The 26,789-nt window shown below is 42.4% G+C and overlaps 1 protein-coding gene across 1 annotated transcript; it reads left to right on the top strand.

The window, feature by feature from the left end:
* The first annotated feature begins 223 nt into the window (after nucleotides 1-223).
* On the top strand, nucleotides 224-26,789 carry ADA2 (adenosine deaminase 2). The gene is made up of 10 exons (XM_053406205.1): nucleotides 224-338; nucleotides 7,901-8,229; nucleotides 10,550-10,775; nucleotides 14,835-15,045; nucleotides 17,329-17,456; nucleotides 19,385-19,475; nucleotides 20,440-20,548; nucleotides 23,760-23,917; nucleotides 24,976-25,178; nucleotides 26,249-26,789. Exons 2-10 carry the CDS (start codon nucleotides 7,917-7,919, stop codon nucleotides 26,343-26,345), a joined length of 1,536 nt encoding a protein of 511 aa, XP_053262180.1. The 5' UTR covers nucleotides 224-338; nucleotides 7,901-7,916; the 3' UTR covers nucleotides 26,346-26,789.

Genomic DNA, 26,789 nt, shown 5'->3' with positions numbered 1-26,789 from the left:
CACGTCAACATTGAACCACATCAGCAAAATGAACTTCAATTTCAGCAGCTGATTTTACAGCCATCAGACAACAGATCTACAACCTCTGATAGCATGAAGTCTCGACAGAGAAATTGTTGCGGCAGAAGACTTTTTGCAGGAGAGGAGGGGGAAAGGGCTGGGCTTTGGGTGAATGGGTGGAGAAATGTATCCGATTTAGAGGGGAGGCGGGGTTGGAGGTGGGAGCAGGTGGCAAGTTGTTTATCTGCTCAGCTGTTGTGCATGGCCTGACAGAGACAGACAAAAGCAGCTGAGAGGAGGAAGGAAATAAAAGGTCTCCCTCACACTCTACCTTAAAGGTTTGTAACCATACTATGAACAGCACCCAGAGAGTAATTTGCTTGGAGCAGAGGCCTCGACAGAGCCCTGGGGTGTGTGTGGCTGACTTAGTCTCTGCAAGGGCCCTGGGAATGCCCTCGGCATGTGTTAGAGCAGTATATTATCCTACAGGGTTTCTGAAGTGCTTTAATGGAGCCACACAATGTTTGCTGATATATATACTCATGCAAGTGCCCTGCTGTGTGCCAGCAGGAGCTTTGGCAATGGTCTCTAAGACATTAGTCGCTGCACATGCTAATGTGCAGGCAGCATCCCCTAGGATGGGGCAGCTGTGCCCCTGCCACTGCTCATGATAGTAAGCCTTGTGATGTGCCTGTCTTCTAAGTGCCTTGGCAAAACCCTTCGGGGACTTGCTAGCAGGCTAGGGAGCCTGGTTCAGGCTGGAAGGAGCTTTATTATTGGCCTGAGTTTTGCCAACCGCAGGTTATCTTTCCAAGACTAAATATTTCTACTTTACCCAGAGCCAGGAACTGTTGTAGGTGTTTTTGTATATTTATTATTATAATTATAATAATAATTATTATTATTATCAGTAATGATTAGTTTGATGTGCAAGCTGAAATAATAAACACAGAAAGGGAAATACTAAGATGAGGCTTAATTTGCTCAAATGGCTTTAGACAAGGTTAATGCAAATGCATCAATATCAGTCAGTTTTTATTTTGTTTTCATTCTCATGTTGTTTCAGCGGAAGAGGTTTATACCTACCTAACTGGCACAGCGGGTGGCGCTGTGGGTAAAAGCCTCAGCGCCTAGGGCTTGCCGATCGAAAGGTCGGCGGTTCGAATCCCCGCGGCGGGGTGCGCTCCCGCTGCTCAGTCCCAGCGCCTGCCAACCTAGCAGTTCGAAAGCACCCCCGGGTGCAAGTAGATAAATAGGGACCGCTTACCAACGGGAAGGTAAACGGCGTTCTGTGTGCTGCGCTGGCTCGCCAGATGCAGCTTGTCATGCTGGCCACGTGACCCGGAAGTGTCTGCGGACAGCGCTGCCCCCGGCCTCTTGAGTGAGATGGGCGCACAACCCCAGAGTCTGTCAAGACTGGCCCGTACGGGCAGGGGTACCTTTACCTTTACCTTTAACTGGCAGGCAGGAGGTTTCAGGTTCTACAGCAGGGGCAGAAGGGGGGTGGTTAAACTAATAGATCACAGGGTGATCACAGAGTTTCTGATGTGAGAGGAGATTCTTACACCTTAATTGTTATTGACTGAGAACTGTTTTCAGGCAGCCACTGAGAACATAGTAGGCACTTACATAAATGCTTGTCTAATGGTACCTCCAACTGGAGGGGGTGGGAAGCGCTGACAGCCTCAGGGAGCTGACAGAGGACTGGATGTTGTTCGTGGTTTGGGCAAGCGTTAAGGGGGTTGAGGGAAGCTGGGTGAGCTGTAATGGGGGGGAGAGGTTGGTGAGCAGTTGGGCACAGGCCCTAGTAATTCTCTCTCTCTCTCTCTCTCTCTCTCTCTCTCTCTCTCTCTCTCTTTCTTTCTGAGAATCAAGGCAAACATTTTTAAATTATACATAATGGGATGCAGAGCATGGGGAAAGAAATTATGCCCCTCATCTCCAGTAGTATGCCAGGCACTCACATAGTCAGTCCATGCAGCACTCATATATAGCTAATGCAAGTGCAAGCAAAGGGTGATGTGAGGGGAGGGGACCTCAGCAATAAAACGCTGCAGGAAATGTGGTTTCTCTGCCACAAAAACTACCATAATGGAATACAGTGGTACCTCGGGTTACAGATGCTTCAGGTTACAGACTCCACTAACCCAGAAATAGTATCTCAGGTTAAGAACTTTGCTTCAGGATGAGAACAGAAATCGCGTGGCGGCGCAGCGGCAGCAGGAAGCCCCATTAGCTAAAGTGGTACCTCAGGTTAAGAACAGTTTCAGGTTAAGAACGGACCTCCAGAACGAATTAAGTTCTTAACTTGAGGTACCACTGTACATGCAACAGTCTGCACCATTTTTCTTTACAACAAGCCAGTTGTCTGGAAGGTCGCTAACTTTAAGCTCTATCCGTATCTAGAAACAGACCCACTTTCCGGGATGCTTTCTGGCTTGTGTGTGCAAAAACCTTATGGGGGGCAGGAATCACCAAGTGAAACAATGAGGGGCTCAGAGCAGTGGCAGAGCACACAGTGGCTATAATGTGCTCACAAGCCAGAAGTGATCAAAATAGATCTGTACTGTGCAATCTGCAGCTTTCCTATAATTATCAGAGCAACAAGCAACAAGGGCATGCAATCCTTGCAGATCTTGGCAAAAAAAAGCTCAACAACTTTGTGCAAAATTTTGTATCCGGATTTTCACTTTTGGAAATAGGGCAACTACAGTGAGTAGTTCTGGTTCTGGGAGAGTGGGACATTGCTGGTTTTATTTAAGAACCTAACATATAACTTGCTAGGTACCAGCCAGCAAGGAACATATGAAGCTACCTTATACAGAATCAGATCATTGATCCAGCTAACTCAGCATTGTCCACAAAGAGGTTTTCCAGAGTCTCGCACAGGCGTCTTCTCCCAGCCCTTCCTGGAGATTGAACGAAATTGTTGCTTTTGCAGCTACGCCACTGAGCTTCTCTATCTTTTTATTAGTAGAGTGCGTGCTTTGTACGTTTCAGGTCCTAAATCAAAACATCTCAGCAGAGTTGAACTGCCTGTGCTTAAAGCTTTTGAGGAACAGCCTGCACTTAACTTTTTGGAAGCAGAGTTTCCTGTCAGGCAGAGTAGCCAATTCAGCAAGGTCCAAATTGCTTGAATACATTCAGTGTTAAATAGAAAAAAAAACTAATGAAAAACCAACCCAACAACCTAGAAACATTTAAGAGCACTGAGTGTATTTTTTGAAAACACCTCATGTGCTTTTTTAAATGATTGATCAGAAATATGACATCATTATGAACAAGGAACAAACAGGTATCACAAAACTACTTCCTCATTCTGTGCACCTGCATTAAAAATCCCTGCTCATCTATAAAGTTCCTCAGGTGCCTAGGATAAGCTATAATAGCCCTTTTCAGGCTTTCAAAATTACTTTCCCCAATATGGCTTACAAACATCAAGCTATATTTAAGCTTGTTGGTGTCTCTGTCATCTTTTCTCTCTTACATCATGGATGTAGGCTTATATTAGGAATCTATTTTCTTTATTATCTTATAAATGCTATTGCAACAAGTTAGTCATGGCTTTGGCTAGAACAATAAACTTATGAACCTGAACTTGACTTTTGGAGTGCTCTACCGTTTCCAGAAGACGAGCAGGAAGCAATTGTGGGATGCAACTAATCTGCTCTACCTTTCCCACCCCCAGGTCTAAGGACCTGTTTTCACTTATACCCATTTTACAGTCATGGATTTCATCAGGAGATCATGGTAATTGCTGAATGTGTTCTAAAGTGTTCTCTTCTAGAACTGGCTTGCATCTCAGAACTACAGCTCCTAGGGTTCCCAGGGACAGCGAATGGCTGTTAAACCAGTTTATGTCTCCTGTGCAGAGTTGGGGATCACCTGTGGCCCTTCTGATGTTGGAGTCTAACTCCCATCATCCCTGATCATTGGCCATGGTGGCTGGGACTGATAGAAGTTGGGAAGTTCCTCATACCTGTGTGAAGGTAAAGGTAAAGGGACCCCTGACCATTAGGTCCAGTCATGGATGACTCTGGGGTTGCGGCGCTCATCTTGCTTTATTGGCCGAGGGAGCTGGCGTACAGCTTCTGGGTCATGTGGCCAGCATGACTAAGCCACTTCTGGCGAACCAGAGCAGTGCACGGAAATGCCGTTTACCTTCCCGCACTTTGATGTGCTTTCAAACTGCTAAGTTGACAGAGCAGGGACCAAGCAACGGGAGCTCGCCCCGTCGACCTTCTGATCGGCAAGCCCTAGGCTCTGTAGATATACCCAGTGAGGCTATAGCTTACATTTCCTTTCCTTTCCTTACCAGATGTGGGGAACCCATGGGCCATCAGATGTTTGACTCCCACCAGCCTTCTAGTCTGGCAACATCTAGTGATCCAGTTCCCCCACCCTTGTTATATGCTAATTTGCCTAGCTCAAAGGTGCTGCATGTTGACCCCTCTACCTATCTTCTGTTACTAGTTTGGTATCCCCCAGGCCCTTTGGCTTTCACTAGTATTTATGAGAACACATGCTTCCCTTAATGCCAAACTGGTAACCAGGTGATGGCAGGTAGGAGGATGGAGGATACAGAGTAGAAGCTGCAGGGTATGGAAGATTTCCAACTGATTGTGTTGACTTTGATTGAAATGCAAGGCAGGAAGATTGGAAAGGGGGGGGCACTATTCACTCAGCCTCCTCCAGGCCTGGCTGCTCTAGGGCAAGCTCATCATGTGAAAGAGGTCTTTGTGTCAAGCTCCCTTGGCCCTCTTGTGTTGCATGCCAGCAGGTAGCAATTGTTAAGATCCTCTGAGCGGGGTCAGAGTGGAAGGAGGCAAAAAATGGCTTCTGTTGTCATATAGAACAGGGATCTTCAGAGGTCTTGTCTATAGCAACAATGCTGCAACCCTGCCCAGCCTAGCCTTGCCAACTTCAAAAGGACTTTTTTTGCTCTTTGTTAGCTTATTCTGGGTGGGTGAGATTCCTGTGTCAGCAGCAGAGAAGCTTAGCAAAATAAAGCACAGCTTAGAATAAGAAAGGGAGCGGGGGCTGATCTAGTCCTGACTGTTGTTCTCAAGCAATAAATGATATGCCTAAAGTGCTCATTATCAACCCTGTTTAGCACAAATAAGCCCCTGGAAATGCATCCTGAGATGGAATGTCCCAGGTTTTGTCTACCTGCAGATGAAGTTCCATTCCATAAATGGGAACATGCTACAGGAAACATATTTCTAGGAGCATCTGATAGAACCTAGTTGAAGGATTATTAATTGCAGGGATTTGGGGTTTTTTTAATTTAGCGATTAGAACCTCTGGATGAGTAAATCCATAAAAATATTTACTATATTAGTTTAAGAATTCCTGCCTGGTTTGTCCAGGCTCCAACCGCAATCATATATTTGTATTGTTTATTCTTCCTGGAACTTCTTTAGGAGTGTATTACAAATCAGTGTAAAATAGGCAGACTGTGATAGTGATTAACAAGTCAGAATATAATGTTCATGGCAGGCCTTTACTATAGCCTGCTCAGAACACTTATGGGAAATCACAACTTCTGAAAGTTCAAGTACATGGAGATCATTTTATATAATGACTTGTTTTAACAAACAAAATTTAAGTGGTGTAAACTACTCTGACGGCCCATGGCTCATATATATGATGCAATAGTCTGTGCAGTTTGGACTCTGGTTGTGTAAGTGCCATTATGGATGCCTATTGGCTAGTGCCCATAACATCATTGGTGATGGTGACTGACATAACTCTGCCCTCTGTTTGCACCTTGTTTACTTCTTTAGACAAAACATAGAATCATAGAAATGTAGAGTGGGAAGGGACTCCAAGGGTCATTTAGTCCAGCCCCATGCAATGCAGGAATCCTGCCAACAAGCATCCCCCTAGGTAGGTTCAATCACCAAACCTCTGGTTAACAGCCAGACACATTGAGGGATTCCATGAAATCCTTACAAAATAAAAGCAACAGCAGCATAAACCAAAATATAAAATATCCTTTGTTTATTAATCCTTTATTTTTCTACCCCACTTTTACTCTCTCTCGATTCCTAGGAGAGTGAGGGTGCACCCATGTTTCCCTTTTTTAAGACAGAAAAGTGCCAGAGACTAGCAAGGCATTTCTTCCTGCACTGGATTGGGACTGATGTGCCCATAGCACTAAGGCCCCGTCCCCACTACACATTTAAAGCAGAATTATGCCACTTTAAACAGTCATAGCTTCCCCTAAAGAATCTTGGGAAATGTACTTTGTTAAAGGAACTGAGAGCTGTTAGGAAACACTTATTTCCCCTCACAAAGCTACAGTTTGAAGAGTAGTTTAGCAATCAATCTCTCTTCCTTGGGAGCTGTGATAATTGTAGCTCTGCGACGGGAACCGGGGACTCCTAAGAACTCTCAGCATCTTTAATAAATTGCAGTTCCTAGGATTCTTTGGGTGCAGCCATGACTGTTTGAAGTGATGTTTCCATACATCCTAATTTTGTACATGTAAGTAAGTCTCACTGCATTTAATAGGACTCTTACATAAGCGTATATGTAAACAGTAGTTCCTCTTTGCCCTAACTCTTCATAAACACCACACCTTTAAAACATGCCCCCCCTCGAAATCTAGGAACTGCAGTTTGTTAAGGGCGCTGGAAATTGTAGTTCCCATGATACTTTGGAGAGTGTGCTTTAAATATATGGTGTGTACACTGTCTTCCCTTGCTTGAGCAGTGGTGTGTGTCTTAAATACAGGGACAATTAACTATTTACAGTGGAATTAGAATAGGTTCTGTTTCATTTGTCCCGTATTAGAACAGTTTTGTAGCACCAACCTGCTTTTCTATTTGCTGACTGGGCTCTGACTTTCTGCTTGTGAAAGCCTTTTGCATGCTATATGCAAGGAAAAGTCAACAGTAAGTGAATTGCAGGTGTGTTTTTGTGTGAGGCTATCATGTAATCTTTCACTACAAGCAGAGTGAGTTTTCTATAAATGCAGTGTGCTTGCTCCTGACTGAGTCAGTTTTCCCAAGGCTCTTTGCCACAAGATCAGGTTGCTGCTCTCTAGACTGTAGGGTGGGCAGAGGATAGCAGAATGTTGTTGCAATAAGTAGTAGCCATGAGATACATTAAGAAGGAGCCCAAATATTGAAGTATATGTGAGGACACAATAGACGATGAGGGGGAAATGTACTTAAATCCCAAGCCCTCTCACATGTGGTTAACACTACTCTGCCAGACCACAACCCTACAGGGCTTTCAGAAAGATATTGAAGATACATCCTTTTTGCCAACTTTCCCTTGATGTTTTTTTAATTCATTATTGTTACCTTGCTCTTGCTATTGGTTTTGATTACATTTTAGCAATGTTTGGTGGGCTGCCTGTTTTATTAGTTGCTGACTTTCCAGTATTTTATTTTCATTGTATCTTTTGTATTCATTGCTTTTAAATTTTTATTGCATTTCTGTATTTTATTGTAAAAGGTAAAGGACCCCTGAACAGTTAAGACCGGTCAAAGGCAACTATGGGGTTGCAGCGCTCATTTCGCTTTCAGGCCAAGGGAGCCAGCATTTGTCCACAGACAGCTTTCTGGGTCATGTGGGCAGCATGACTAAGCCACTTCCGGCACAAACTGCCTTGAAAGAGTTTACTCTAAAAAATGGGATATATATCTTCTAATTACCTAAATACTGAGTATTAAATCCAGATTTGTTACCCATGGCATTGTGTGTATTGTAATCAATGCACCGCTTAAAGGCAGGTTTGGTGAACGTGAGGCAGGGTTCCAAATATGGCCTTCCTGGCCTCTCTGTGTGGTCCCTTGAACTCTTCTCAGGCAATACCTCTCATTGGCCCTATTTTGCACCTATAGTGTGTTTAATTTTTATCATTTATTTTTGCATCTGTGTTTTCTAGGTGCATCCCTCAAGTGATGTCTCAAGTAGCTCAGAGAACTAAATGGCCAGTGATCATCGTTTTCAGTTGGGTTTCTCTTTGTGTATCCATGCCATTATGGAATGAGCGGGACTTACTAATTGAAAAGGAGAATGCCAGTCGTGTAGGTGGAAACCTTGTGCTAACAGAACTTGAAGAAGATGCCAATAAGAAGCTCATGCATCTCAAAGAGAAGGAAGTAGCTGAAGCTATGAAAACAGGACTGTTTCCACCCAGCATGCATTTCTTCAAAGCCAAACACCTCATTGATCAAAGTAATGTTTTCAGCATCTTACAAAAGATGCCCAAAGGTAGTAATTCCAACTTGCATTCTTATGGCATCTCTCCGGGTGTTGTATTAAGTGAACTTTTACAGAGGCTCATGTGATTATACTGGAAGATTCTGTATAACAGGAGTGGGGAACCTGTGGCTGTTAGGTCTTATTACGCCTGTCAGGTCTCTGATTTGGCCTGTGAGACCATGTTGGGCAAACCACACCCACTAGTCGGTCGCCTGACATCATACATTGTCAAGCACAGAGATATGCTTGCTCCTTAAAAGACAGCAGGCGGAAGCTTACTTCTCATGTTAGTGCTGTGGAATCATTTTTCAAGTCTTTTAAAGTAGGGTACAGTGGTACCTCGGGTTACATATGCTTCAGGTTACATACACTTCAGGTTACATACTCCGCTAACCCAGAAATAGTGCTTCAGGTTAAGAACTTTGCTTCAGGATAAGAACAGAAATCGGGCTCTGGCGGCACGGCGGCAGCAGGAGGCCCCATTAGCTAAAGTGGTGCTTCAGGTTAAGAACAGTTTCAGGTTAAGTAGGGACCTCTGGAACGAATTAAGTACTTAACCCGAGGTACCACTGTATTGGAAAATATGCAAATGATAGCTTTCTATTTCTCTTATATTGGAGCTTCAGACCTATTAAAATCTTTAATGGATATTGGGGCACATAGTCTGTGTGAATGCTGCATAAAAACAAAGTTCATCTCCAACCATAGTTTAGGTGAGCAATTTACTTACAAGAACATTGCCACAGCAATGTTTCAAGTAGAAATCTCTTCCAAGCCTTACCTGGAGATGCTGGGGATTGAACCTAGGACCTTCTGCATATAAAGCATCAGCTCTACCACTGAGCTACAGCCGCTTCCTGTGGCCTATGAGTCCATTTGGAGCACAATCCATCTGTGTAGCATATATATATATATATATATATATATATATATATATAGTCAATGACCAGGAGAGAAGATAAGAAGAAAACAAAGCACATAAAACACAATAAAAGTATACTATTACATATACAGTTAAAAACAATGTAAAGTATTACCGTAATTTTAAAATTATTAATACTTTGCCTTGTTTTTTACCATTTTAATATAATTATTTAATATTTTCCTTTTTTTAATATGGCCAAAATTATTTACACACACACACACACACACACCTACCTGTGTAGCAGTACAATATTCCCAAGGGCTACCAGTCAATTTCTATTCAAGCATCAGCATGGGCTGAGCTTTTGCCAAAGCCCATCAGCTTCACTCAAATGTTGGTATTGCCTGTGAGACTGAACTGGATCATCTTCTTTTGTCATTTTTGACTGTTTGAAATTCTTTCCAGCACTCTGCAAAACTTTTTATTTCGATGGTTACTTGTGCTGGAGGATGCAGTCCATTCACCAGTGTTGAAGTAAGATTCATGTCAGTAAATGTGCTTCCTGTATGTGGAATGGGATTGGGGGATATTCTTGTCTTGTCTCAGGCAGGAAAATGTATTGTTGACCTGGCTTATCCCATCACAGTCACATCATCACTAATACCATGACAATATAGATAACTTCAGTTTTTCCAAGTGTAGGCTTAGGCCCTTTACTTTGCCAGAGAATTGCTTACCCGCGTCCCCAGGACCGAGAAGAGAATAAAAAATTCCAGGAAAGTTTCTTCTTTGGAGAAAAGAGTTTTATTGCAAATCTGTGCACAGAGACAGTCAGCAGAATATAGTTTCTGAAATCTGACTGTGTTGTTACCATGTTCAGCAAGCATTTTTATACCTGAAAGCATTCACCCTCCTCCCATACCTCCCCCCGAAACTTCCCCAATCAGCTTGGCAAGTTTTCAACTCATTCCCTTTTAGGGCATATCAATATTTGCTGGCTAAGGCTGCTAGCTAAGCACTTCCTCTGCTGGTTAAGCATTTTCTCTGCTCAGTAAGCACCCCCTCCCACCTTCTTGTACACGTGTCTTTCTTTTGCTAGCTAAGCATTCCCTTCGTATCTCTTCTTATCTTGCATTACTTAAAGCAGAAGCAAAGCAGGAAACATCTTGCTAGTGGTTTTTAGTTGACAGCAGTTTTTGGCTAGGCAGGAAACGACCTTCTGACCTGTAGCTAGCATCAGCAGTTTCAGATAGCTGGTTAGACAGGAAACGGCCTCCTGACCTGTCTGATTTAGGCTTTGCAAATAACTGCATTTTTGAGTTTGAGCTTGTGTAGCCATCCTAGCAGAGTGCCGGAATTTACTATGTGTAGATAATATTAATGATTAACCGTTCCCCTCTCCCTTCACAAGTACTATTCAAGCACTGTCTTGTTTTGTTACACTTGTCTCCTCCATTTCCACAGGTGGTGTTTTACACTTGCATGACTATGCTATATTGAGTGTTGACTGGCTAGTGTACAATGCCAGCTACCTGCCAAACTGTTACATCTGCTTCACCCCTTTATGGGATGTCCGCTTCAAGTTCTCCAGTCCTCTTCCTCCCAAGGATCTGCCTCCTGATTGCTCTGAGTGGGTGCTGTTAGAGACCTACCGTAATAACCTGAAGGATATAACTGGATTTGATAAGAGGTAGGTGAAAGCTTGTGATTAGTCACAAATGAAATCCACTGTTATTCTGCCTATTCAACTGGAGCAAGAGTTGGTTGCTATTTAAATACTTTATACTGTACATGCTACAATTTTATTCCATCTGAATATCCACTTTGCTCTGTTAATGCAAGGCCTTCTTTATACCAATTGGACTCTTGGATGACAAGGGAGTAAAAGGTGTGCTATAGGAGGATAATGAGACTGCAGAGAAGTAACAACTTTTCTGCATCTATCTTCACAGCAGAAGATACAGGGCAGTTACCTGCACCTGAACTAACTTTCACAGGAAGGAGTCTGAGGAACTGAGGCAAATAGTGGTGGTGAGAGACCAAGTTCCAGGCCTAACAGACAAATAAACAACAACAAATTGTTGAGTCCAGATAGCACCCACTCAAGGGCTCTCAAAGAACTCAGATGTGAAGTTGCTGGTCTTCTAACAGAAATATGCAACTTGCCCCTAAAATAAGCCTCTGTATCTGAGGACTGTAAAGAAGCCAATATGACACCATTTTTTTAAAAGGGGATCCTGAAAATTACAGGCCTGTTGGCTCAACTTCTGTCCCCGGGATACTCTTGTTAAAGATAAAGCAACCAAGCATATGAAAGAACAACTCCTGTCTCATGAGAGTATCAACAAGCATATAAATAGTGATTACCTAGATGACATTGTGTACCTGACCTTTTAACAAAGTACATCATCAAAGACTCCTGAGTAAGTTTAGCAGTCATAGAATAAGAGATGAGTTCTTCTTGTAGATCAAGAACTAGTTAATTAACAGGGAACAGAGAGCAGGAATAAATGAACCGCTCTCCTGATGGAGGGAGGTTGAAAGTAGAATCCCCAATAAAGAGTTCTACCATAAAGTATAGGTGTACCTGAAAGATTTTTGAATTAATTCAGTGAATTAATTAATCTGAAATCGTTCCAAGACCTGGCAGACAGCCATGTTTAAATCATATTTTACATACATTTTGCATTCTGCTTACAGGAGATGAAGGTTGGAGGCAGGAAAATAGCGCCTCTCTCTGGAATGTGCTAGCCATAGCAACTGCTTTGCATCCTCTTACTTACAAAGCAGCAGCAGCCAATTAATTCAAATGGGGTTGGGGGCTTGTTTTATTTTTTATCTCAAATGTACTCTTACTTTCCTCATGTTTGCTGTATATGGTGAAGGAGGAGAAAACCAGGGCAGCTTGAGTTACAAAAACTTTAGTGCCAGAACACTGCAGACTTTAGAAGTTAACTCAAAAGCTAACAGTGAGTGTATACTTAACACATATTGGTGCTATAGTAAAGCTGAAGTTTTATGCTCACTTATCAGGGAGTAAGTCCTGTTGATTATGGCGAGATCTGAGTAAACATGCATAGGATCAAACTTCTGCCCTCTCTGCCCCACAGAGGACCATGCTGCCCAAGGCTTGTGAAAAAGACATTACATAGTATCTTCCTGCCTCCCAATTTACCATGAGATCTTTCTCATCCTCCCCTCCCCCTACCTTGCTCTGTCCCCTGAGCTTGAGGAGATTCTGTCTTTTAAAATTCCCATTATTTGGCTCTTGCACTTCAGATAAGTTTGCAAAAGATGCCTCTGGCACTTCATTGATTCCTGGTTTTGAGGGTCACCTGGTTGCTATGTCACCACATAAGCAGTTCTCCTCTGAATAGGCCTGAAATGCCTGTTGCTGCCAGATATATAAACTAGTTGAAAATGCTGCTCTGTGTCCCCTTCTCTAGCTATGGTCCATTTCCTTTCCATTATGTGGCATTGTTTACAGAGTACTTTCTTGCCTTGCCCGATCTTTTGTGTGATAATGTAACGAAAGACCCCCATTGTCATGCAGAAAAGGGCAGAGTTAATGTTGCTGTGGAAACTTAACTCTGAATTCCTCAACTGGTGGGCAGTTGTTATTTTTTTTGGGGGGGGGAAATCACCCTGGATGAGGTAGGCCTACTGGATTTCTTTGTTTATACATAAGACACCCCCCCCGAAAAATGTGTTTAATAAAAGTAATAAACTACCAAATGGAGTGAAAAATAGCTGCAGCCCAGCACAGGAAGGAACTCCTTAGGTAGGATAACAGCAGCTGGCATATTAAATGTGTGGCAAGCAGACTCCATTTTGTGATCTCCCATCCCATCTGCTGACCAGGCCCAATGCTACTTTGTTTTATGGCAATTGGCAACTCAGCCACTTGCAAGCTGTAGGAACACAATTTTCCTGATGAACGATAAAGATTTTTAGACAAAGATAATAAGTATGAATTCAATCCAGATCTCACATGTGTGATGATGTGTACTTTTAATTCCTTAGGCTGAGATTAGGCAAAGCACCAAACATAAACTGCTCTTTGGAAGTGGCCACTGTTGTCATAGCAAAGGAATGAGGGAAGCCTAGGCCAGAAGCAAGCAACTTGTTCATTATTAAGGGTCCTGATGGAGAAACAGCACGAGCCAGTGTCTCTCAGACATAATTTGCATATTTTGTGGCATACAATGAGCATATTTGCATATTATTCACATGGGTGTGTGATATATGCCAAGCCACAGCTGACAGGCATGTTGTTCTTACTCTGAACTAGGCAGAGAAAAAGCCGCAAATGAGAAAACGCTTGTTTTATAGTCCCTCTCAAGCAACAACAGCAATGTTCAGTGAACACAGAAATCATTAGATACAAAACAGGATCTATATTAGGTTGTTAAAAATATTTTCTGAGTGTTTGGTATAAATAGGGAAGTGTTCAAACTCGTTTCTGTAATAATTAACAAGAATCAGTTAGCAGGAAAACTGGAATTATTAGGCTGGGATGCACTTAATAGATGTGTCCATGTATGATAGACAATATATGCCCCACAACAGGACTAGGCAACCCTTAAATAGAAGACATTTTCAAATAAAGGACAGCCTTTCAAAATAGAAGACTGTCCTCTCTAAAGTTGGGCCCACGGCCTTATTATAGACACAGCACTCTGTTAAGTTTAATCACTTGTTCTTTTCCTTCTCATGCTGTCCTTCACAGTGTATGGCATTGGCGAATTATTCATGTGGACTCTAGCTAAGTATTATATTTTTATTGTCACTGTAGGCAGATCCACACTGTACTCTTAAAGCACATCCCATGCACATTAAAAACTCATAACTTTCCCCAAAGAATCCTAGGAACTGTAGTTGCCTCCTCACAGATGTACCATACCCAGCATCCTTAACTAACTGCAATTCCCAGGATTCTCTGGGGGAAGTCATGTACTTTAAATGTGCATTGGCTGTCCTTAAAATGTATGGTGTAGATCTCCATTTGCCACACATATGATCAAGCAGGTGCACTCAACAAGGGCTTGGGAGAGTTTGCACTGCTGTAGGAAAACAGTAGACTGTGAGATTCCTTGAAGAGGTTGAACGGGCAAAAAGAAAAGAAAAAAGTCCGCTTTCTCAGTTGGGCTTGGGTCTGCTAAATTCTGAGCCCAAAGCCCATCACACACTTTCATACTGGCCTGGGCTTATCAAACACATCCTACATGGCAATGCATTACTGCACATTGGAGTTGTGTGGTGGTGTTTCGTTATTCTGGTTTGGTGGTGTTTATTTTATTATTTTAATTGTATATTATACATATTTTTATTGTTGTATTTTTGTAAGCTATTCTGAGACCACTTGGTGGAAGGTGGGCTATAAATAAATATTCATTCAAAACTGCCAGCAAACACTTTAGCCTGCAAACCTGTGCGCACTTTACCTGGGAGTAAGCTTCACTGAACACAGTAAACATGCACAGGATTATGCTCTTAAGGCTACAATTTTAAACACACTTGAATAAGCCCCATTAAATTATGTGGAATTGATTTCTAAAAAAATTCACACCCATTAGGATTGTACCACACATGTGTTAGGGTAAATAATATTTTTTTTGTATGAATACTGTTAGCCTTGAGGTTGTAGTCAGTAGAAACTGTTTTAGGTTTCTGTCAATTGAGATCACAGACACAAAAGTCTTACAACTCTCTCTCTTTTTCTTTCCCTCTCCGCCCCACCCACCTCCAGTTTGTTGAGCAACCTCACTCTAGTAACAGATATTCCAGAGGTGACCTACCCTTCTCAGACTATCATCTGGAAGAGATTTGAAAATGCCTTCATCGCTGCTTCTGGCCTTATCAGCTATGCACCTGTGTTCAAGGCCTATTTCTACCAGGGGCTGTTGGAGCTCTATGAAGATAACGTACAATATGCTGAGATAAGGGCTATGCTGCCACCGGTAATCTTCTTCCTTCCTTCCTTCCTTCCTTCCTTCCTTCCTTCCTTCTTTCCTGGGGCTCCTCTTCCCATCCAGGGAGATACTTGGTGACCAATACCTGAGTAAACCTGTTGTACTACTTTAAAAATATTATTATAATGGGTACCTAAAATGTCTTGTTTCCCAGACTGGTAACTATGACACTAACATCTGCCCATTAGCTCTGCTCCAACCTTGTCTAGAGATAATTTAAACTAATGTCAGTTAAACAAAAAGTAGTTAACTCTTATGCCTAAATAAACCCAGTATCTTTCAGGAATATGTAGAATTCTAATTGTTTTGAGATGATAGAAGATAGTAGCCCAAAACCTCATTATATGATCTCTCAGCACAGATTCAGCTACTAGTTATTCTTATGCCCACAACCTTCCACACATCCCTCTTGCCACTGGGTTGGTAACTAGGGGAAAGGGGGCAAGTAATACTCCACAGGATTTGGTCTATGTTATTAGCTGCTGATAATTAATATAGTCAATTCTGAGAGTATGACCTATAGGATTTTGCACATATTAATAGATAGTTGATTACAATGCTAAAGACCACTATCAGGACATTACTTAGACAAGGATATTAATCTAGGGCAGATTATCATACTTTAACATTTAAAATAGGGTCGGGGAACCGTTTTCAGACAGAGGGCTGCATTCCCATCTAGGTAACCTTCTGGGGGCGTCAGAGGTGGGCAGGGCCAGAGGCAAAAGTAGTTACTGAAACTACTAGTGTAAATTTTACCTTTGTACAGTAGGCTAGTTCCTACACACATTCCCACACCCGCCTCTGTTATCTGCCCAGGCATCCAAGATGTATTATCAGAGTTCAAAGGCATTCATGTCAGATATGAAGTATTCTTCTAAGGATGTGACCATAGGAGAAGGTGTGTGGCAAGTCCTAAGGGCTAGATAGAAGTTCCTCAGCCCAATGAATAATTTCCAATATGTCATACAACGTCTAGAGCAGTGTTTCCCAACCGGGAGCCATATGGCCCCCTGGGGCCCCCCAGGATATTCCAAGAGGAACCCGGTAAAAAATGTGTAAATGGGGGGGCACGAGGCTAGGGGGCCACAGAGGGAAATGAGATGTGAAGGGGGGAAATCGTTTGTTTTTTTTAAAAAAAATAATCCTGAGTGGCTACCTATCCATTTAGTGAATCACAAGCATGTAAGGGGGCAGCCCACCAGGGCCTAGCACTCCTTTTTGCCACATGTGTTTTATTGGAGCAGTTCTGGTTTGTTGCCGGTGGGAGAGGGCAGCCTGGACCTGACTCTGCAAGGCGCAGGATGCAATCCACACCAGAGCCTAGCTGAGCAGGGTCATCTGGTGCTGCTGACTTGCATCGCATAAATAACTGTCTACTCAGAAGAAAGCCACACTGAGTTCAGTGGACCTTACTCCCAGGTAAGGGTGTGTGGGACTATAGTGTTTTATCTAGGCATCCAGGGCTCCTCCCTTTGACAATATCTTTTTGCACCTGGTCAGTGAGGACCACTTTTTTAAAAAAATTATCCCCTATATACAGAACTCTGTGTGCGCCTTTTGGACTGTCTCTGTAGGTTCCCCCCTCCTTGTCAAATAAGTGGGCTCAAATAAGTGTTGTTTACTTTTTTATAATACATGGAAGATGGTTCTCCCTTGGAAGGTTCTGGACTCTGGTTTCTAAGCAAAGGTTGGATGGCCATCTGTCATGGATGATTTAGCAGAGTTTCCTACATTGCAGGCGGTTGCACTAGAAATATGACCCTTGGGGTCCCTTCCAGTTCCATGATTCTATGTTTTTCTGCTTCAACAATACTTCATTACGTTCCTATCATTTTATGTAATTGTATTTTGTATAAATTATACAAATTATAAATAAAAGACTTTCTAGGCACTAGTCTGAGCAATCCCCCCTTCCTTTCCCAGTGAAAAACCACTGTTTAGTTCTAAATCGGAACATACAGAAAACCCTGGGGGAAAGCAGGGGGACAAGGGGAAGTGTGGATAAACTCTCTGCTTGAATGTGCAGGTTCCTTGAGGGGAGTTTGCAGCCACTTTGCTCCTCCTCAGTTGTTTTTATTCATGTACTGAGCTAAAGCAAGGTTTGGCTTAGCTTATTGTCCAAAGCTGGACTCATGGTTGAACCTGGGCTTGAAACTGCAGTCAGGAACAAAACTTGAGGAGTTCTGGTACCGATTGTTCTTTTCTTGTTTTATGACAGACTGCCCTCTCATTTGCCTTTACCTTTATGTTTGCTTATTCTGCCCACAGGTATATGAGTTGGATGGTACCATGCATGACAAATCCTGGTCTATGGCAGTTTATCAAAGCACAACCCAACAGTTTGTAAAGGACCACCCAGACTTTGTTAGTGCAAAGATTATATACACAGCACACAGGTAAGGAATATCTAGATGACTTTGCCAGAACACATATATTTGAACTTATCTAATTCACATTTTATTGTTGAAAGAAACTGCAGGTCATTATAGATGAGAAAAATACATTCAGTTTAGAAAAATTAACAAAAACATATTCGGAAAATTGAATGAAAAGAAGCCCACCTCATTTGTGCTCATTGAAAAAATCTATGATATTAGTGCCTTGTGATGATGCCAATACTTGTATCCTCTGGCTCAGAAACATGAACCTTGGAGAGTTGTATTGTTTGCTTCAAATATGAGGTGAACATTACGATTCTATAATTATTCTCTGGCTCAGATTTTAATGCATAGCAGCACATCATGTTCCAGAAGGGGGAAGCAATTTCCCTCCCTCTATTCTATTTCCTCTATTCTACTTATTGCTGCTATAGGAGCCACAGTCAACTGTGTGGATGGATAGGAGTTTGGCTGGGAGAGAAGAGGGAGGGATTTGGAGACTCAGAGGTAGGTGTGTAGGAGGGTGGGTGTTTGGAAGCTCATGAGGGGGAGTGGGGTAGAGGCTTGATGTTAGCACAGGGTGCATGGGATATTAATCTACTTGGATTGGCTCAAACTAAGATGAGATGTTGCCCCATTTTGTGGAAGAATACTTTGACTTATTTTAAAGCAGTTACATTCACACCTTGTTGTCCGCTGCCTTTAGTATTTGATAATCTCTGACACAGCTTAGGTACAGCAACTTCAAAATGAACCCCTTTTAGCTTTGGACCTCTATGAACATCAACAGGTTACAGATATATTTTCTGCTGGTGACACTGTAGTCAAACTCTCAGCTAAATTTCCCCTTGCTTATGAAAGTAAGGACAGCTGAACAAATAGTGGAGGAGAGCCTCAGCAACGTTACGCTATCATATACAACATATTGTCATATACTCATTTCCCCATCCACTATTACCCACGCAGAAGAGTTTAAGTTCTTCTGAGGGGAATTTAATTTAATCAATATAAAAACATAATTTCCATACCTATGATTGTATTAAAAACAAAACTGTGTGCTTTCGGCATGCAAAGAGCTCTATTTGACAGTAGTCTAATAAAAAAATTGAAAAGTCTCCGTATTACATCTTTTGTTGACTCAGATGGTTAGTGGCTAGTACTGAGCTTCTGCTCTGTCCATCAGAAATAGCACTTTTAAAAAATCCTCCTAACTCAACTGTTTTAATGAGAAATATTTAGGTTCTGTACAGATCAGCTAATTTAGGGAGCTTGCAAAACACCTTTCACAGTGCTAATGAAGTGGCACCAATCAGCTGTAAATCCCCTTTTGGTTCAGCTGTGTCTTTACCTGCCCCACACCTGACATCATATAAGATGCCAGGGTTAGGCTAAGTGGGCGTGGTTTGGCCAAAATAGCATTGCGGGCAGAATGGGGAGGCCTGGGCACTGGAGGTTCCTCACCACTGATGTAAGACCTCTGATTCAAATGCAGATTGCCCCATCCTCTTTGCTCTTTGCTTTTCTTTTGTGCTCTAAGTCAGCTGGCCATGTTATGTACTTATTTCTTTCTGAAACAACTTGCAAATTTTGGTCAGAGAATTTTAAACTCTTTAAAAATAAGCTGCTCTGAAAATGGGAGAAGTCAGCTTTGTGGTTGGCACAAGGACTACACAATTAGTGCTGTGCAAATTCAACTCTGAAGCAAATGGGAAGTACAGATTTCCTGTGAGTTTGATCAGGAGAAGTTTGTATCTGTGCACAAAAGATGGTGAATGTGGTGTGCTTTCAGAGTGGACTCATTGCTAGAATTATGTACACACCAATGCATGTAACAGAAAACATCTAAATATCCAGTGGCTAATTCATAATCTGAAAATAGCCTTTTTAGACAGTACCTAGTTTTTTTCTCCCTCTCTTGGTACTCTTCTCTTCCTGTTAATTTTCAGAAATGAGAATGTCGCCCAAATTGAAGAAGCTGTCTGTGCAGCTGTGGCACTCAGAGCAGAGTTCCCGGAAACTATGGCAGGCTTTGATTTGGTAATCTCCTATATTTCTTACTTGGTTTTGTTTTTTGTGTTAGAAGGAAAGCAGGGCACAATAAGATGATATTTATGGTGGTGGACACAGGTTTCCTTGGGCTACAATCCTATCAAAACTCTCTTACATGCGATGTAATGTACCTTTTGACCATATAGCTGAGGCCATGACAAATTGCTGCAGCATCTGAGGTGAAATATATTTGATGTATGGCATTCCTTGGAAATACTTCCTACTAATCCTTGTGAAGTAAGAAATGGAATCATGGAATTCAAGAACTGGAAGGGATCTGAAATTTGTCCAGAGCTCTATAACCCTGCCATGATCTTAAGGCAGACAGGCATGGCATCTCTACAGGGTGGAAGGATACCAACAGCAATGCAGCTCCCTGGTTATGGCTTTCAGCCACATCTTCTGTTTACCCAAAGCTGAGTTAGAAGCTGCTGCCGAGGGCAGATCGGGATTTCCCACCCCTGTGCAACATGCTGCCTGAGGTGGGCCATCTCATGTTGCCTCATTGGCGCAACAGCCATGTTGCGGCAGCAAGCTAGCTTAGGGGCTGCAGGACAGACCACCCGGCATACCTTTCTAGCCACTTTCTACCTCTCAGAATTTGCCGCCTGAGGCAGCTACCTCACTCTGCTTCATGGTAGGGCTGTTCAGAGCAGTTCAATGAGAAATGTTTCACTTGTGCAGTGTAACATGGGTAAGCAGGTCTCCTTACCTATGTTTCAGTGCCTTGTGTAGTTCTGTCCACTTAAGAAACAAAGGAAATAAAAAAAGATGCTTGTTGCCGCAAAGTTATGGCTGCAGATTATTTTTACCTTATTTCACAAATTGAACATCGGGTTGAAATGATTTTTAAAATAAAAACATAAGTTATGACATTTCAGTGCAGGTTCTTCTTCCTGATCTATAGAAGATCTAAGCATTAAATGCTTATTGAGAACAATTTCCTTCTCAGGTTGGCTGGGAAGATGGAGGAAAGGCCCTCTGGGAACTCAAGGATGCCTTGACCCTTCCGGAAACTCTGGGAGATAAATTGCCATATTTCTTTCATGCTGGTGAGACAAGTAAGTACGGGCACATCCCACTAATGATTTGAGGTCTTCTGTCAAGTAAGCATATATAAATTTTGTTAAACGAAATAAATAAGAGTAAGGGGTAACTAGAAGATGAGGACTGAAATCCTACAAACACTTATCTGTGAGTAAGTCCTATTGAAAACAGTGTTGAAACTGTCACCACACACATTGAATGGATATTCAAATTGTAATAAAGATTTGTATATAGAAGCATAAGAGTTGGAAGGAACCCTAAAGCCCATCAAGTTCAGCCTCTTGCCAACACAGGAAGTCTGTTGCTACATGTCCATGGTAGGTGGTCATCCAGCCTCTACTTTAAAAAAATCTTAACAAAGGAGAGTCCATCACCTTCCAAAGTAGTGCCATCAGGAAGTTCTTTAAAAGCCTTCAAATCCTATCTATGTCTGCAAAGCACGTGTGTGTGTGTGTGTGTGTGTGTGTGTGTACGCGCACACATTTTGTAACCGACCAAAATGCATGCATCAATTTCCTTCACTGCCTTACTGTTTGTGACTCTTATATGAGTAGGGGGCCATAGGCTTGCAAGAGACAAATAGATCATCTGATCCAAGCTTTTCTATTCAACCCTACATGCTGCTGTGGCGGTGGCGGCTGCTATTTATCTACTACCAATGATAGCTATGTTCTACCTCCACTGTTAGAGCCAGTATGCTTCTGAATGCCAATTGCTCGGTATAACAGGTGGGGAGAGTGCAGTTGCACTCAGGTTTTGCCAGGCCTGTGCAGAGCTTATCTGAGGAGTCTTGTTAGAATAAAGGTATAAACTAAAACAGAAAAGCAGCCAGCCCTTGGGAGCCCTCCAAGGCCCAGGCCAGGTGTACCTGGCTGCCACCCCCCGACCTGGGTTTTGTTTGTTGGCTTCCCCTATACATCTGGTTGGCCACTGTAAAAACAGGATGCTGTACTAGATGGCCCCTTGTCCTGATCCTTCAGGGCCCTTCTCATACCCTCCAGCATTTCTCCGATGAAAATAGGGATGTCCCATTCCACAATGATAATTTTACTATTTATACCCCACACTCTGGGCAGCTTCCAACATATATAAAAACATAATAAAACATTAAACATTAAAAAAAAAACCTTCCCTATACAGGATTACCTTCAGACAGCTCAGGGATCAGATAACTCCATACCCTCTAAAATTTCTCCAATGAAAATAGGGACATCCTAAGGAAAAGTGCAGTTCTAAAGCACCCCTAAGTGCAAGTAGATAAATAGGTACCGCTTTATAGCGGGAAGGTAAATGGCGTTTCCGTGTGCGGCGCTGGTGCTGGCTCGCCAGCTGCCGCTTAGTCACGCTGGCCACGTGACCCGGAAGTGTCTCCGGACAGCGCTGGCTCCCGGCCTATAGAGTGAGATGAGCGCACAACCCTAGAGTCTGGCAAGACTGGCCCGTACGGGCAGGGGTACCTTTACCTTTTATCTTTAAGGAAAAGTGGGACATTCCAGGATCAAATAAAAAACTGGGATGGCTTCTCTAAATCAGGGATGTCCCTGGAAAATAGGGACACTTTGGAGGGTCTGTCTTCTTATGTTCTTAAGAGAATCAAGACTGAGCCTTAAGGTAGGGCTGCCGTATGCCCAGGATTTCAAAGGCGAAATTTATGTCTTGAGGGAATTTTCAAAAGGTGGATCTTAGGCAAGTCAATCGAAAATCGGGGGGGGGGGGTTTGGCCATTTTATAAAAGAAAGCTCAACAATTTCATGGTCATCCTAAAAATAGCTCAACAGCTTTCAGGGTGTCCTGGTTTGTACTTTTCAAAATATGGCAATCCCACAGCAAGGAGAAGTACAGGTGGAAAGAGTGTTGTTATACTCAGGCCTTGTCTGTGAATTTCCTATAGTCACCTAGTTGGCCACTTTGAGAACAGGAAGTGGGACTAGTTGGGTCTGTGGTCTGATTCAGCAGGGCTTTTCTTAAATCATTATGTTCAGAACTTTCTGATGACCTTTTTGATGAAATTAGATAAACAGTATTCTGCTTTGGGTGTGTGTCTTGGCATGTGTGTGTCAGTGGACCAATCTAATATTACAGCTGCAATTCTAGGCACAACATACATAGAAGAAAGACCTATTGAACTCAGCTGGACTTATCTTTGATCACGCATGCATAGGATTGTGCTTATACCAGTCATCTGAAATGTACTGGCAAACCCCCTCGTGATAGGCATGTTGAGTAGCAAATAACATTTTGCCAAAGCCTGTGGCGTCTGCCAGAGTTCACGTGGATTACTGTTTTGCATAAGCAGTCCTAGAATGCTTTGCCACATAGGAGCCTCTGCTCACAGAGTCTTAGCAGGGTGGCAATCTGCTGCTCCATCTGTGCTGCAACAAAACAGAAAACGCCGACTCAGACAGTAGTGTCGGCTGAGCTATTACTAAGATGTCAGAGGAGTTTTCGGGGAGGAGGATTGGGTCACATGGTCATGTTTGCCAACTTTCTGCAATATAGTTACAGTGAAACATGATTGTCGGAAATCGAAAGGTTTTTCTAGTACCATGGCAATAAAGGCTTGAAACATTGATAACAGAAAGAAGGCACCCTTTCCATTCATCGGGGTGGTTAAGGGTTTGCTGTTGGTTGATCCTAGGTATTGGATGAAATCTGAGTGGCTAATTTGCATTAAAAGCTCAATACGGAAACCGTGTGGCATGTTCAACTTCCGAAAAGTGTTCAAAAACCGAAGCAGTTACTTCCGGGTTTTCGGCATTCGAAAACCAAAGCATTTGACTTCCAAGACGTTCAAAAACCAAGGTACCACTGGACTTTGCTTTACCAAGCACAGAATGGTTTGCCATTTTGAGTGGAGTGGGCCACTTTAAACATGGTATTGATGTGCAAGGGAGGCATTAAATCCTCAAGAGTGCCAGATGCAAAAGCAGGATTTTGGGATGCATGGCATGAATCCACTTGGCCGCTTTAGGCATGTGATTTAACTTGACTCACATGGTTGGTAAAATGAGATGTGGCAGAAAGAAAACAAAAAACCAACAAGGCAAGTAATGAAAAAACATCAAACTAGACCACAGAAAAGTTCTGGCAGTCCCTTTTTAGGCCTCACATAACATTACTCTTTCAGAAGACAACTTAACTGGGTTTTCCCTCTATGTATTTGGGACCATTGTGACAACCATTTTGTGGTTTTATATTGATGTAAGAATTCTCTTTATCACTCAGACTGGGAAGGCACCTCTGTAGATAGAAATTTGTTCGATGCTCTGCTGTTGAACACCAGCAGGATTGGCCATGGATTTGCCATCACCAAGCACCCAGAAGCTAAGAATCTGGCTTTGAAGATGGATATTCCTATAGAAGTCTGCCCTATTTCTAACCAGGTACTGTTCACACAGAAGGGAGCCTAGCCCTGTAATCTGTCTTTGATAGCAGGATTAATCCTGAGGTGTGTTTACATGTGTAAGTGTTTAAGCAAGGATGATGCTACTGATAAAAATAATAATGATGCATGATAGATAGATATATAATTGCAGGGTATATACATTATTGTAAAGCTTGGGGGAGAGGAGTAAATAATTATACTTCATATATTTGATGAAGTAGACTGTAATCCTCAAAAGCTTATGCTGTAACAAAATGTACTAGTATTTTAAGGTATCACAAGACTCTTTGTCAGGACATCTGTGTACAGTCTTCAACAGTTTGAAATCCTGCTGATTTTAGTTGGAGAAAGATGCTGCCCAGTGTGCCAGTGTCGTGTAGTGGTTAAAAGCGGTGGACTCGCAATCTGGTGAACTGGGTTTGATTCCTTGCTCCTCCACATGCAGCTGCTGGTGACCTTGGGCCAGTCACACTTCTCTGAAGTCTCTCAGTCTCACTCACCTCAGAGAGTGTTTGTTGTGGGAGAGGAAGGGAAAGGAGATTGTTAGCCGCTTTGAGATTCCTTAGGGTAGTGATAAAGTGGGATATCAAGTCCAAACTCTTCTATTTACTTGGGACAGTCTCCTTCATTTAAGAGTGCATACAATTAAAGGCTATGTACACTTGTGTGGAAGAAGTTCCATTGGACTCAATGGACTTACTTGCAAGTATGCATGCACAGGATTGAGCCACAGAAGTGTTGTACTTTTCTAGAGTGCAACCTATGAGGCAGGATTTATTGTTATTTTGTTGTTGTTTAAATTTCTATACCACCCTTCATCTGAAGATCACAGAACTGCTTACAATATAAAAACAAAAAATACATACCATAACAACAACAACAAAATGCCCTTTGAGGCCCCCTCCTCAGTTTAGAAGGCAATAGATTGTTTAATTAGCCAAAGACTTGGGAGAAGAGGAATGTTTTTGCTTGGTGCCTAAAGATATGTAACACACACACACACACACACGGATAAAATGGCAGTATTTACTTATCTCAGTTATGTACCTCTTCAAGGTCCTGATGTTAGTATCAGATCTCAGGAACCATCCTGCTGCAGTCCTGATGGCAGAGGGTCACCACATCGTGGTTTCCTCTGATGATCCATCCATCTTTGGAGCAAAGGGTCTGTCATATGACCTTTATGAGATGTTCATGGGCATTGGAGGGATGAGTGCTGATCTGAGGACTTTGAAACAACTAGCACTAAACTCTCTAAAGTAAGTATTGTTATTATTAATTAATTAATTAAATTTGTATACTGTCTGTCATCTGTAGATCTCAGGGTGGTTTACAGCATATAATTACAATATAAAAACCACAAAATACATAATAAAAGTAAGAACAACAACTAACCAAAAATCCCTCCACAACACATTTAAAAGGGCATCGGATGTCAACCACCCAAAGGCTTGGTTGAAAAGGAACGTTTTGGCCGGGCGTCTAAAGGTGTATAATGAGGGTGTCAGCCAGACCTCACTGTGGAGAGCATTCCACATACGGAAAACCACTGCAGGAAACAATAAACAATGTATGGAATATGCACCAAATATTTAAAATGTACCAATAACCAGGTCAGGAAAAGCCTGAGCAAACAAATCAGGTTTTAACAGTCTTTGGTAGCACCCTGCTGTGGGTGCCTCCCATATAGCAAGGGAGGGGGAGTGTTTAAAGAGTGGGTCTCACCACAGAGCAGACCCTTTTCTGTGTTGCTGTTAGGTGACATACTGTAAAATGCAGCACCACAAGACCTCCTTGTTAGCAGGTCTGTATGGGGCTAGGTGACTTTTTAGGTACCCTGGTCACAACTTATTTATAGCTTTTTAGGTTAGCAAAAGTTAATTGAAACTGGCTTAGAAGCTAATGGGCAAATCAGTGCAGTGCTTCTTAACGCCTATGCACCACAGAATACTCCACTTATTACCCTTACTGCTGTTGTGCTCTGTACTACTTGCCCACATTGGTAAATAAGTTTATATGATGGTTAGGTGAGAGGTCTATCAAACATGGACCTGGTAAGTGGTAAAACAGCTCCAACCATGATTGGCTTATCCTTCTCTGAGCTTGAGACCACAGCCATGACAACTGTAATTCTAAGCACACTTACCTGACAGCAAGTCCTGTAAATTCAGTGAGATTTTCTTCCTAGGCTGCACTTATATACCCAGTGCAGCATAGACAGTCAATTTGCTGAGTTTTTATTTCCTCTTCTTTTCTGGCTTTTGACCTGATCATCCAGCTTTTAAAGCAGTTTCTCCTCCTCTGACCTGGACTTCTTTTCTTTTCACAGCTACAGCAGTATGCAACCTGGTCAAAAGAAAAAGGCCCTGGAGATCTGGCAAAAAAAGTGGGACCAGTTCATAGCTTCAGTCTGTGCAGCAAGCTAGACACAGAGGCACAAAAGACTTCTTCGCTTTAAGCATGGTACTCTGATCAGATGACAGCTAATGTCAATATAAATTTGTCTTGTCTCTTGTACATTTCAGTACCTGAGCAAAGTGCCCTTTTAATTATGCTGCAAATGCTCCAAATCAATGACTGATCAAAATGCACTCCTTAAAGGTGGAACTAGGTGTGCTTCAACTCCATCAGCTATTGTTGTCCTGAACCCTTCTTGTCATCCCTAGATATTTAGCACAAATTAGGCCTTTTAGCCCTAGCTAGCCACTGCCTCTGGTAATATTTTGTCATAAAATGTGCCTTAGGAGCTTGAAGAAGCCCCTTCCCCTCAAGGTAGAAAGGTAGTATTCTAGTTTTACCATGCAACTACAGGAAAAGGTATAACTGGGCTACTTCCTTTGGAATTCTGAAATTCTCAGGTTTTATTTTAA

The sequence above is a fragment of the Podarcis raffonei genome, chromosome 10 (genome assembly GCF_027172205.1).
Source record: "Podarcis raffonei isolate rPodRaf1 chromosome 10, rPodRaf1.pri, whole genome shotgun sequence".
NCBI classification, from domain to species: domain Eukaryota; kingdom Metazoa; phylum Chordata; class Lepidosauria; order Squamata; family Lacertidae; genus Podarcis; species Podarcis raffonei.
Note: the sequence above shows the minus strand (reverse complement) of the source record. Positions and strands in the feature narration are given on the sequence as shown.

What these genes read in the sequence shown, in the direction of transcription:
- ADA2 (XM_053406205.1), top strand. Translation starts at nt 7,917, where the DNA reads ATGTCTCAAGTAGCTCAGAGAACTAAATGGCCAGTGATCATCGTTTTC. An exon ending in CTTACAAAAGATGCCCAAAG is followed by an intron (nt 8,230 to 10,549) that starts GTAGTAATTCCA and finishes CCATTTCCACAG; the next exon opens with GTGGTGTTTTACACTTGCAT. An exon ending in CTATGGCAGGCTTTGATTTG is followed by an intron (nt 19,476 to 20,439) that starts GTAATCTCCTAT and finishes TTTCCTTCTCAG; the next exon opens with GTTGGCTGGGAAGATGGAGG.